This window comes from Aythya marila (genome assembly GCF_965140915.1).
Source record: "Aythya marila genome assembly, chromosome: 2".
Taxonomy (NCBI): Eukaryota; Metazoa; Chordata; class Aves; order Anseriformes; family Anatidae; genus Aythya; species Aythya marila.
The window spans coordinates 100,298,874-100,311,012 of record NC_139043.1 but is presented as its reverse complement, the minus strand read 5'-3'; the positions used below and the strand labels follow the sequence as shown (position 1 = coordinate 100,311,012).

At 34.6% G+C, this 12,139-nt stretch overlaps 1 protein-coding gene across 2 annotated transcripts in view; it reads right to left on the bottom strand.

Annotated features, from left to right (window-relative positions):
- The window catches only part of LOC309875761 (cadherin-19-like), a 74,257-nt gene that overhangs the window by 17,267 nt on the left and 44,851 nt on the right, over window positions 1-12,139 (bottom strand). For both annotated transcript variants that reach the window (XM_082755447.1, XM_082755448.1), the window contains 5 exons: window positions 11,597-11,716; window positions 10,774-10,938; window positions 9,671-9,855; window positions 8,208-8,461; window positions 5,461-5,597 (listed from right to left, as the gene is read on the bottom strand). In XM_082755447.1, coding sequence (XP_082611573.1) covers window positions 5,461-5,597; window positions 8,208-8,461; window positions 9,671-9,855; window positions 10,774-10,938; window positions 11,597-11,716 — 861 coding nt within the window. The remainder of the gene's footprint in view (window positions 1-5,460; window positions 5,598-8,207; window positions 8,462-9,670; window positions 9,856-10,773; window positions 10,939-11,596; window positions 11,717-12,139) is intronic.

Genomic DNA, 12,139 nt, shown 5'->3' with positions numbered 1-12,139 from the left:
GTCTCCCTGGAGCCATCTCTTCTCCTGACTGAACAACCCCCACCCTCTCAGCCTGTCTTCATAGGAGAGGTGCTCCAGTTCCTTGAGCCCCCTGTGGCCCTACTCTGGACTTGTTCTAACACATCCATGTCTTTTTTGTGCTGGGGGCCCCAGACCTGAATGCAGTACTCCAGGTGGGATCTCACAAGAACAGAGTAGAGGGTGAAAATCACCACTCTCAATGAGCTGGCCATGCTTCTTTTGATGCAGCCCAGGATAGAGTTGGCTCTCTCGACTGCAAGTGCACAATGCCAGCTCATGTTTAACTTCTAGGCAATCAACACACCCAGGTCCTTCTCATCAGAGCTGCTTTCAATCCATTTTCTACCCAGTCTGGGAGGAATACAGAGATGTTCAAGCAGCGAGGGATCAACTTAAGAAGCTTAAGTCCAGATAGAATTGAATCTGTACAAGGACATCAAAGCAAACAAGAGGTCTTCTACAAGTACCTCAATGACAAAAGAAGGCTAGGGAAAATATGTGCCCTCTCTGGAAAGAAACAGAATACTTACTTATTCAGAACATTAAAAATGTTTAGGTAATGAAACCTCTGCTTTAGCAAGGGGGTTGAACCAGATGACCTGCAGGGGTTCCTTCCCACGTCAACCATTCTGTGATATTGTAAACCATAAAACTGGGATGAGTTAGCCGGGGGGGGGGGGGGGGGGAGGAAGATTGCCTTTACTCATGGATTGGCTGGGTATCACATGGCTGGTGGTGAGCAATTGCATTGTGAATTACTTGTTTGGTTTTTTTTGTTTGCTTGTTTGTTCTGTTTCCTTCTCTCTCTCTCTTTTTTTTTTTTTTTTTTCTTTGCTCTCTTATTAAACTGCCCTGTTCTCAACACACAAGTTATGCAATTTTCTTTCCAGTTTTCTCCCCTATCTCACTAATGACAGATCTGAAAAGAATGTGTTAGAAAGAACAAATTGTTTATAATCTGTTATAAATAACAGTAATAATGAATAGTTACTGGTCACAATGTTGAATTTTTTGCTTTTGAAGTTGTTGTACTTGCTCTCCAAGTTGTACTATGTAACCTCTTATTTGCTGTATATGCTTCTTTTTTGCTGCTTTTTTTTTTTTTTTTTTTTTTTTTTTTTTTGCTCTGTGGGCTGTTTTAAGGTCACTTTTCATTTTATCACTTGGCTGTACTGTGTAACACTCCCTCATGAATGATAAAAGCAGTGATCACAAGCCTAATCTGATACCTGGTCTCAGCATTACTGTTAACTTTGGGAACCATCTCTTGAAAACTATCAACAATTATACTTACTACCTTTTCTCCTCAGAGATCCGATCTGTGGAGGAAGGACAAGGAATAACACCTTCCCCTTCTTCTTCACCTTCCCTTCCTACTCCAGGCCAGATACAATAGCTCTTAAGAATTTTGAATTTCTTTGGATGTTTAAACCTGTACTGATGTCTCCTGAATGTGTTTCTAGTTTGGTGAAAGGTTAAACATCTATTTAAGAATATCACCCAGAGATCTGCTGGGAAACAAGCTAGTTATGAATGTCAGGGTGTGGGAGATAGTATGGACAGGTACGCAGAACAGTGGGCACTTCCACTGTTTTGGAACTTTACCTCTGAACAAGTGCAGAATCCTGAAAACTGGTAGTGTTTGGAAAAATATGCTGTCACTGGCAATTCCAGAGAGATGTAAATCACTGCAACATTCTGCAGCCTGGCCCATTTCTACTGAGCTATGTTCAACACTATTCAGCACCCTCAAGGGGAAGAAAATGTCTCTGGATCTGATGCCAAGACTGAGCTTTGAGAAGCTAGAAAGTCTTTGACTTAGTGTAAGTACTGATCAGCAACAACTAAAACATCATTGTGTTATTGACATTTTCTTTATCCTAAATCCAAAAGACAGCATCTTACAAGCTACTATGAAGAAAGTTAACCCTATCACAGCTAGAATGAGGACACACCTGAAAACAGCAGAAGGAAGATCTCAGGGTACTGAATACCTCTTGGAAGTCCTTCACCTATCAGCAAATTCAATCCACGTTTAGATGGCACTAATCATCACTTAGCTCTTAGAAAGGTCTGCTTTCACCACAGTGTAATATATCTACACCAGTAGGCAAGAAGTTTTGTAGCAACAATACTATTCATACTTACTTGAATGTATTGTTGGATAAGAGACACAACGGAGACATTTTCCAATAAATAAAATCATATTAAGATATTCTAGGAGCACTAAATATCTATTAGATTACACATGTCAATATCTCAGTCTGCTCTGTCTAAAACACAAGTATGTTACTCACAGAACATTCATTACAGTTAAAATATGCTTCACGATGTGTATAAGTGTCACTGCTTATCACCCATTCAGAAGTCCTTAAGACATTTTCTTAAAATAATCTAATGGACTTTTAAGAGAAACCTTTCTGCGTCACTTCAAATTATATGGCTTTGGGTGGTTCTTACATTTCTTTTTAAATTTATAATCCACTAGTTCCTTGGAGCAGACATTTGATTTCTTGGGACTTATGGAATCTGTGTTGATAGCTTTGAGTCTTTTGCCAAAGAAATGACAGCAAAAGCAAGTACCACTGAGATAAATGGCTAGATAGTCAGCAGTTTCACATAACTATTCCTCCTGTGAAATCATTAGAGCTGTGTTAATTTACCAAAGCTTATGATCTGTCAGTGTCATCTCAGAGATAGTTCTTTGGGGAATGACATTTCTTGTGTTTAATCCCAATATTCACAATAATATAATAGACAATGAAATAATGCTTTGTTTATTTATTTTATTTTATTTACAAAAAGTAGCACACATCCCTTTTAGAAATCATACACAGAGCGCATGACTTAACCTTTTTAGTTAGGTCAGAGATGGGTGTGTAATAGACTGTAATTCTATAAGGAGTGAGGGGAAGATTTTAGTGCCTTCAGCCATACACAAAGAGGCATGGGTAGAGCCCTGCCATCTATCTTGGCTTATTCTTAACTTGCTTGTTCATCAGATTCACGGATGCTGTGTTGACTTACATCCTACCATCAAATAAATGCACACACAAACAGCACCTAGGTACTAGTAGGGACATTGGAACTAATCTGAAAAGAAGTCTATCAACAAAAGTATATATGGCCAAAGAAGGGTGACAATTACACACTGAATTAATGATATGATCCATGACTGAAACCTTCAAAGAGCTATAAATTCTGCAGTCATGAAGTAGCTCTATAACACAATAAAAATGGACATCTGAAAAACCCTATGGACAAATGACTGTTGTCTCTTTAGGGTAAGTTTATGTAAGACTAACTTTTCCACCAGAAATATAGAGAAATGAGAATCAAATTGAGCTCAAGCCAGTTGCTATCATGGGGATTTTTTTCATTCATGTTTAGTTCAATTGAGGGAAAGCTGAGCCAGTCATTCTAATTAAAAAATTAATTAATTGTCTGAAAATCATCTTCTGACTCAATAAATCACTGTCATGTAAATATAATGGCTTAAGGATCTTTTGCTGTCATGTTTGCTTCTGTTATGACTGTTAGAATGCTTCTATTTATGCTTTAGACTTGCACTTGGTGGAAGCTTATTAAAACCAAGTAAAAACTGATCAAATAAATCTTGATTTCTCTTGAGCTGGAAAAAATCCTATGTATAAAGTGGAATAAGGTTCAACAGGTTGCAGGTTCCCACTACTTGAGTTTAAACTCACGTGAATTAGATCTTATTCTGGGCTCCTTTAAACACAGTATCTCAACTGAATGATCCACATCACAAGTCATGAAATAACAGGCAAATTACTCTCAATAATTTCTGATCTCTGTCATCACAGTAAAGGCAAAAGGCTTGGGTCCTGTATAAATGCCAGGACACTGAATAAGCCCCCAGAGAGGTTGCTGCTGTAATGCAGTTTCAAGTTCTATCTCAACTTCAATGAATAGCTAGTGTGGATGAGGTCTAACGTCATTTTGATTTGGCCTCAGTGGAGCTACAATGTCATCCACATGTCATCCACAAAATGTCTCATGTACATAGTGTATGGTAGGACTATATTTCAAGGAATAAAATGTTACTAGTTCAAAATATAAATAATTTCAGGTATGTCCATAGCAAGGTGACCTAATTCCAATGCTTTGGAATATATTTTTATAGACAGTGACCTTATCATCACTAAAGAAATAAAGAATAAAAATAAGAATGTGGAGATAATGATTCTGTCTGCAATAACTTTCATTACTATGAAAGACCTGCTTTTTTTCTGCTCAGGAGATACTTATTCATTTGTAACATTTGGTTCTTTCATTTTTTATTGTTTAGCTAAACAGAAAAGTCCAGACCAAAATCATCCTGCTGTGTTTCCATAGTGTTATTCAAGACATGACAAAAATATGCCAGAGATCAACTTTACCATCACCTGCCAGCTGTCCAACAACAAGAAAAGTGAGATATATTTATATTTAAAAACACCCAGAGAAGCTGAAAAGGAAGGTAATACTATCAATTTTCAAACACAAAATAAAGACTTCACTGAAAAAGGTTACTGGATATGTTGCATTGAACTTCTAGCAGTAAAATTCTGACATATATACAGGGAATGCTTCCTTTGAGGAACTAATGAATATATGTTTAAAGTAGATTTAACAATAAATAACATTTCAATGAGATTCAGAATTAAACTAACATGCTAAAAGTATTTAGCAAATCTGTTTGGTTTATTGATTAGCCAGTTTTGTATATTTGTATATTTTGGCTTTTTCTTCTCCTTTGTAGGGATTGATATGAAGAGTTTTTAAAAAGTATCTTAATACTCTTGTTAAACCACTTTATAAATTAGTAGCTATTAATTTTCTAGAGCATTATCCTAGAGTTAGGGCAAGCAGGTAACCAAAAGTACAAATGGAGGCAATTGTATTTGACTTTCAAACAAAAATGAGAGATGAAAACTATATAAAGGAGATTTCAGAGATTTAATTGTCACTGAAGAGAAGTCTAACTGATTTAGGCCTTACATTCACAATTAATTTGAGCCACAGGTTTCTGACTGGTGTTAAATTAGACCCTGGCTAATTTCACACTAGTCAAAAATCTGGTGTGAAATTAACCAGGGTTTAATTTAACATAAGATCTTGCACTGCAGGAGCAATTCATATGCTTCAGTGTAACTTGAAAGTGTTACATGCACAATTCCATTACAATTTCTTATTTATTTATTTATTTATTTATTTTTTATAAGGTCATCTTTTATGAAAGAGCACAGGACCTTGGAGCTCAAATGCATTCTGCCTCTATTTAACTAATCATTTTAATAATGTTCCTTCGTGTAGCAAGCAATAGTAGTATAATGAGAAGGAAGCATGCATTCTTCATTTAAAATAAGGCATATTCAGAGGATAATTACAGTTTGCAGTATATAAAGCACAGTGTTCCTTAAATTTCTTACTCACTGGTTTCTGTGGCTGTAACAGTTATGTTGTGCCAAGAAGCAATCTCTCGGTCCAGAGGTTCAGTTGTAATGATTGTTCCATTGTGTTCATTGATGCTGAACAATCTCTTTAAATGTATGCCTTGAACAATAGAATACCTGCACCAAAAAAAAAAAAAAAAAAAAAAAAAAAAGTGAAGCAAGAGATTCCCTAATACAGAAATGTTCCTTGAGAAGGACATATAAAGCTATTGTCAGCTGAGAAAACAAAGCTGTGCATATATCCATATAAATGTGTGCTGCAACAACTCAGAAGTCATGAAAAATGTACACTTATAAACATTTAAAATTCACTACTGCCAAGATCAAAGCTCTTCTTTTTATAAAACTAAATATGTCTGAGATCTATATTAATGTGAACTGAATCTGAAATGCATTATTCATTCTTACATCTAAGTCAGGCTCACAGCAGGTGAATGACTTCGCTGAAAAGAAACAGCAAAAGTGCCACTTGTGAAATGAATAACACTAACAGCTAAGTGGAGGTATAATGGTAAATCTATTTTATCATTGCTGACATGCTCTGATGCTGAGGGAATGGGCATTATAAAGAAAGAAAGACAACTACGTATAATGAAGCATCACATAGGCAGGCTACAAAATCCTAAAGTAGAAGATGATTGCAAATGAGTCCACTGCTCCTGAGTCTTCATTTAAAACACTGGATGCTATGTCCATATGCAGACATGCACGTGCACACATATGTACATACATACCATTCAAATTGTTAAAGTCACAGGCCAGAGATGGACTGAAAAAAGACACCAGAGATATTGGTTCAAATGGAAAGGATATTTACCAATATTCTTTCATGACATGAAAAAAATCAATCAATCAAACAAACAAAAAACAAAACAAAACAAAAACAAAAACAAACAAAAAAAAAACCTGTGCCACAGTTCCTAGCAGAGTCCATGTCACAGAAGTAAAATCTGTGTTCAGGGTTTAAAACGTTCTTACCATTCCACTTTGGAATTCCCACAATTAATTATTCCCTCTTTTATTGTACGTCTAATTTTGTTTCAAAAAGACTTTCTATCTCTTGTTGGTATTTAATATTGTTGGTATTTAAGACTAGGTATTTAAGACGTGTCAGCATTTGGATGATTCTCTAACTTTTGATTTAGAGTTAGCTTTTTGTCTGTTTGGAAAATCAGTAAGAGAGTAAATGAAGGAACCTTCATAACACAGACAAGGTATTTCTTTTTGTTTGAGACAAACACCACTTGGAAAAATATATTTAGGGATTTATAATTCAATCTTTTTTAATTAGTTTATTTTTTTATATACAAATTATGTGAATATTTCTCATCCTTTGCATCCAAAGCTTGTTGGAGGTTTCTGACACTTTTTTTCTTGGATTTTTGTATTTTATTTTTTTTTTTTAATCTGATTACTGATGAATAATTTTTAGAAAATCAATGCTGGATAATTTGTTTGTTTGTTTATTTATTTATTGTGATTTTGCAGACCACAATATGCCTTTATGTTTTTTGTTTCTTTTTTTTGGTTAATTTAGAAACTGGAGTTCTGATTCAGCACAGCCAGATATCTAGATTATGTGTACCTGCTGTCATTTATAATATCAATGGTTTCAAAATTAGATTCATATGTGGAAGTTAGCCAAATATTTGTATATGGAAGTGACATGCTCTATTTTAAAGCAATTCAGTGATGCAATATATGTTTCATTGTTCAGACATACTGACTTCCTAGCAAGTTCCATGAAAGTATTTCAGATTCAGAAGTCATAGATAAGCACTATGTTTGCATGTTTTATTGGAGATGCTAGAAAATCATCTAATTAAACAGCAAAACATGTCATTTAAACAAAAAGTTAAGTATATAACCAAGAAACCAAACCTAAATTTTTATACAGTCTTTTTTATTCTTATTTAATCTAACCTATAACTATCTTACTAAATAACATTAAATTAATCAGAAAATATAGTAAATGGCACTGCATACTACTGAAACCCTAATTATGCTATATTTGTGTGTGTGTGTGTGTGTGTTTGATTTTGCTGTCAGGAATCTGACAAATTAATCTATACACCATAAATTATTTTATACGTCATTCATTTGTCCCTGTATCTTAGCTTCTTTAAACTGCTGAGTACAGTGAAATCAAGTAACATGAGAATTCTAAACCCTGTGTTAAAAAATAATTGCCTGTTTTCTCCCTTAAGAAACAGCAAAATTAATTTTCAAAATTATAATCCTGGGGTATTTGTTTATATATTTACATAATATTTCTGTGTGGTTATTGTGGCAGATGTAGGGAATTGGTAAATTTTGGTCTTGCTAAGTTGAACAGATATCAGAGGAACTTTTCTGTTTCTCCCTCCTAGCACACAGTCCATCTCTCCATTTCTACAGCAGATATGGGAAACAGACTGGAACACCTCTAGGCACTTACAGCTTTGACTATGGTACCCTGGCTCTGCTGTTATGCAGAATTTCTTCCAGGCCACTGTATAATAAATTTTCCCATCTCAAAATGATCTTAAAGCTGTACAAAGTTCATTTATTTAGATTTTGGGCTAGGGATCAGGATTTAACCTAGAATAACACAGGTTATCACAATGAAAGCACGATCGATTAACTACAATCATGAGCCAAAGTAAGGAATACAAATAGTCTTTGGAGACTTTGAAAATCCCATCTCTGATTATATTTGAGGACTATTCAGATTTTTAAGTTAGGTACCTGACTGGGCTGTTAACACTGTCCGGATCTCTTGCAGAAACAACGCCTACCAATGAGCCATTTGTAACACCTTCAGCTATCTCCATCACATAGTTCTCCAAGTTGAAAACTGGAGGTTCATCAGCATCTTGCACACTGATTTTGACAGTAGTTGTGTCCTCAAATGGTCCTTCTTTCAGAAAATTGTCATCAATGTATCTGTTTACAACTTTAACACTAACACTGTGTCTCCTCTTGCTTTCATAATCCACTCTCTGTTAAGAAAGAAAATGAGATGTGGAATATTTCCTTTTTTTATGCATTTGAATTAAAAACAGATCTTTAAGTGGTGTGAAATTAAAGGCAAAATAATGTTACCTTTCTTTCGGATTTTTTAATAGATACTACTAACATTAAACAAATATCTTTAAAAACACTTTAACAATTAAATGATGCAATGTTTTATTTGCTTTTACATGTAGACTGGTTTTCTTGTTACCATTAAACAACACTTCCCACAGAAAGTCACCCCTAAGAAAATACCTTCTTTTATTAGTACTTGCATTGCCACCATAAGTGTAACTTTAGCAAACATTATTCTTGACTTTAACATAAAGAATGGGAATCAATTAAATTCCGCTTTAATTTAGTCTTCCAGATTGTTAGCATTTACCCTCTAAAAGAAGAAAAAAAAAAAAAAAAAAAAAAAAAAGCATCAGAGAGCTTAATAAACACCATTATATTATTATATTTGACAGTCATTATCACCTGAAACAAAAACAAATTAGAAACCTTCCTGACCTGTAATAAACTGAAATTAGAAAAAGAAATAAAACCACCAACAGCAACAACAAAAAATGTTATAACATTCAGTTCTTCAGGCTCCTGGATTTCACTAGAGACTATTGAACTTTATCTCAGCAGAAGACCCAGATGGCCCAAAATGATTCCTCTTCCTATGTGATGTCAAAATAAGTAATACATTCCCAAATCCTCTGAAATATTGTAATTAATAAGTTAGTATATTTAGTGCCTTTATAAAGCTATGCCATTGCAAAAAACTTGACTGCCTACCCAACATTGTAATACATTCTGGTTTCAGTTGAGTTTAACAGGAGGTGTTGAAGTGCAGGAGGTATTATGTGTACATTTTATTGATAAAGATTTTACGGATGATGCACAGAAGATATACTCATAATGGAGTACACTTTGTTACACAGCTAGGAATAATATTAAGATACTTTGACTATCAGTATTGTATTTAACAGTTACAGGAATGTGGAAAAAAAGTAAACAGAAAGAAAAATGTTTCTTTTTATCCCCCAAATATTCCAGTCAAATCACAAAGCCTGAGGAAAAAATAAATAAATAAATAAATAAATAAAAATAATAAAAAATAAATGGTATTTTATAAAACATCCTTTTTATTTGAGGAGGTTCTTTTCTCTATTTAGGGATTTTTCAGAAAGCTTCTGATGTCTCACCTTTTTTAATAAGATAATTCCTTCTTGAGTCTCATTGTCAGTAATGATGTCAAAAACATCTGAACTATCTCCTTCAATGAAATAGTTCATGGCTGCATTCTCCCCAATGTCGCTGTCTTCTGCCATGATTTTGCCTACCGTAGTGCCCACAGGAGCATCTTCAGAGACATTCAAATAGTATAGTCCTGAGAAAACAAATACTATCACAGTTCAGTGATCCATGGTTTATAGTTATTGAGAGTATGATGGCCTGAGGTTCTCAGAAATCAGGAAAAAGTCCCCAGCTTTTAATAGACCTATGTATCTAATCCAGTAATGGACAGACAGGATAATCAACTACAGCAGGGTGAAAAAAAAAAAAAAAAAAAAAAAAAAGCAGTGGATTGCAGCACTTTCCAAAAAACATTTTATTAGTTCTTCCCGCCAGCGTATCTCCCACGTCTGCAACAAACTCCCTGGACAGACTGTCACATCATTTGTCAAAAGCTCACAGTACCTCCCAAAATAAATAAATAATCAAATATTAAAATCAAAACAAAACATAACATTACAAACAAACAAAGAGGAGAGGAGAGGAGAGGAGAGGAGAGGAGAGGAGAGGAGAGGAGAGGAGAGGAGAGGAGAGGAGAGGAGAGGAGAGGAGAGGAGAGGAGAGGAGAGGAGAGGAGAGGAGAGGAGAGGAGAGGAGAGGAGAGGAGAGGAGAGGAGAGGAGAGGAGAGGAGAGGAGAGGAGAGGAGAGGAGAGGAGAGGAGAGGGAGTTGTATCCTATTGTTGAGCACAAAATATATATAAAGCAAGATATTTATCTCCAAATATGTAAGATATTTATCTCTAAGATAAAGATTAATATATAAGATATTTATTTCTAAAGCCTCATGATAAAAACAGAAGGCCTGAGGTCCTTTGATAGTGGTTGGTTTTCTGTTCCATTCATTTTTTTTGTCTTTATTTTTTGTTTGCTGTAAACAAAGCATAGACTTGTTCATAAATAAAAAAAAAATATATATATATATAAATAAACACCCTATCATTGAACTTAACAGAGCTACAGTAAATCTAAATTTCCTAAAGTCTTCAGCTACTGTAAGAAGCTTATACTCACTCTCTATGAATTTAGGTGGATTGTCATTCATGTCAGAGAGATTGATGGTAACTGTAGCTGTTGCTGAAAATGCCCCAGCTTGTCCCACCATATCTTTGGCTTGGATGATGACCAAATACTGATCTTTTGTTTCTCTGTCCATTTGGGAAGCCATTCTGATGACCCCTGAAAATATAAAGCCATTTTTTATATCCCTGACATATAATAGTCATGCTTTTTCCCAATATCTGACTATATAATATGGGTATAAAATGGAACATTGGTCACAGTTGTGGATTTATGGTCTACACTATGCACGGCACACCTGTCCTAATGCTGGAAATTAGTACTCATGGGAACATCTACACTGTGTTACAGATTCATTCTTAGAGTTACAGGGAGCAGAACACACCATATATCTTCTCTACCATATGTAACCATCTTCCCCAGAAATCAAGATTTTGGAGAGATATCACATATCTGTGGTTTCTCCAACTACATAGAGATAGAAATGGTCACATAGTGAGTCTTAGAGCTGATAAGTCAAAAGTGTGTCTCTCTGGGTCCACTTGTTGAATAGGGTACTCAGAATCTAACTAAATTCTTCATTCTCTAAAAAGAGATGTAATCTCAGCTTCCCTTGGGAAAGAAAGTAATGACTTACTTATTTGTTTGTTTAAATCTAGGAGTTATGCAAAAATGCAAAAATATATGGTGATATCAATTGATATTCTTGCAGAAATGAAGAAAGAAATATTTGCTTGTATCTACTTTATGTTTGTTTGTTTATTTATTTATTTATTTATTTATTTATTTATCGGGTGACAAGATCATTCTGTAGTACCTGTCTTTGGCTCCACAGAGAAATAAGGCTGACCCTGAATGAGACTGTAAATCAGACGGGCACTATTCCCATAAGAAGGATCATCACCATCAGTGGCTGTTACCTGTGCAACCGAAGTACCTCAAAAAAAAAATAAAGTGGATTATATTTATTCATTGTCTACAAACACATATTGAAGTTACTTATTGCATTTCTCTGGAATTATCTACAGGGCTATTTTAAACTGTTGCTTATGCCTCTTGTCCTCTCATTTTTTTCATTATTGTTTCTCTTCAGTGTTTTTCATCTTGTATAAATTATTTCATAATTACACAGCACAAGCTCTTTAAAGACATTTTAATAAGTCAGTTATATTATCAAACCCTCCTGAAAATTTGCAGGAGCAAATTCACCTTCTAAAATCCATCATCAGAAATGGAAAATATTCCATAGGCAACTATTTTGATGCATTCAGATTTTCAATTAAAATAAAATGAAATAACATACAACTTTTCAGCACTGTCTATATATTGCTTAAAATTGTACATCTTATGCCTTTTCCCC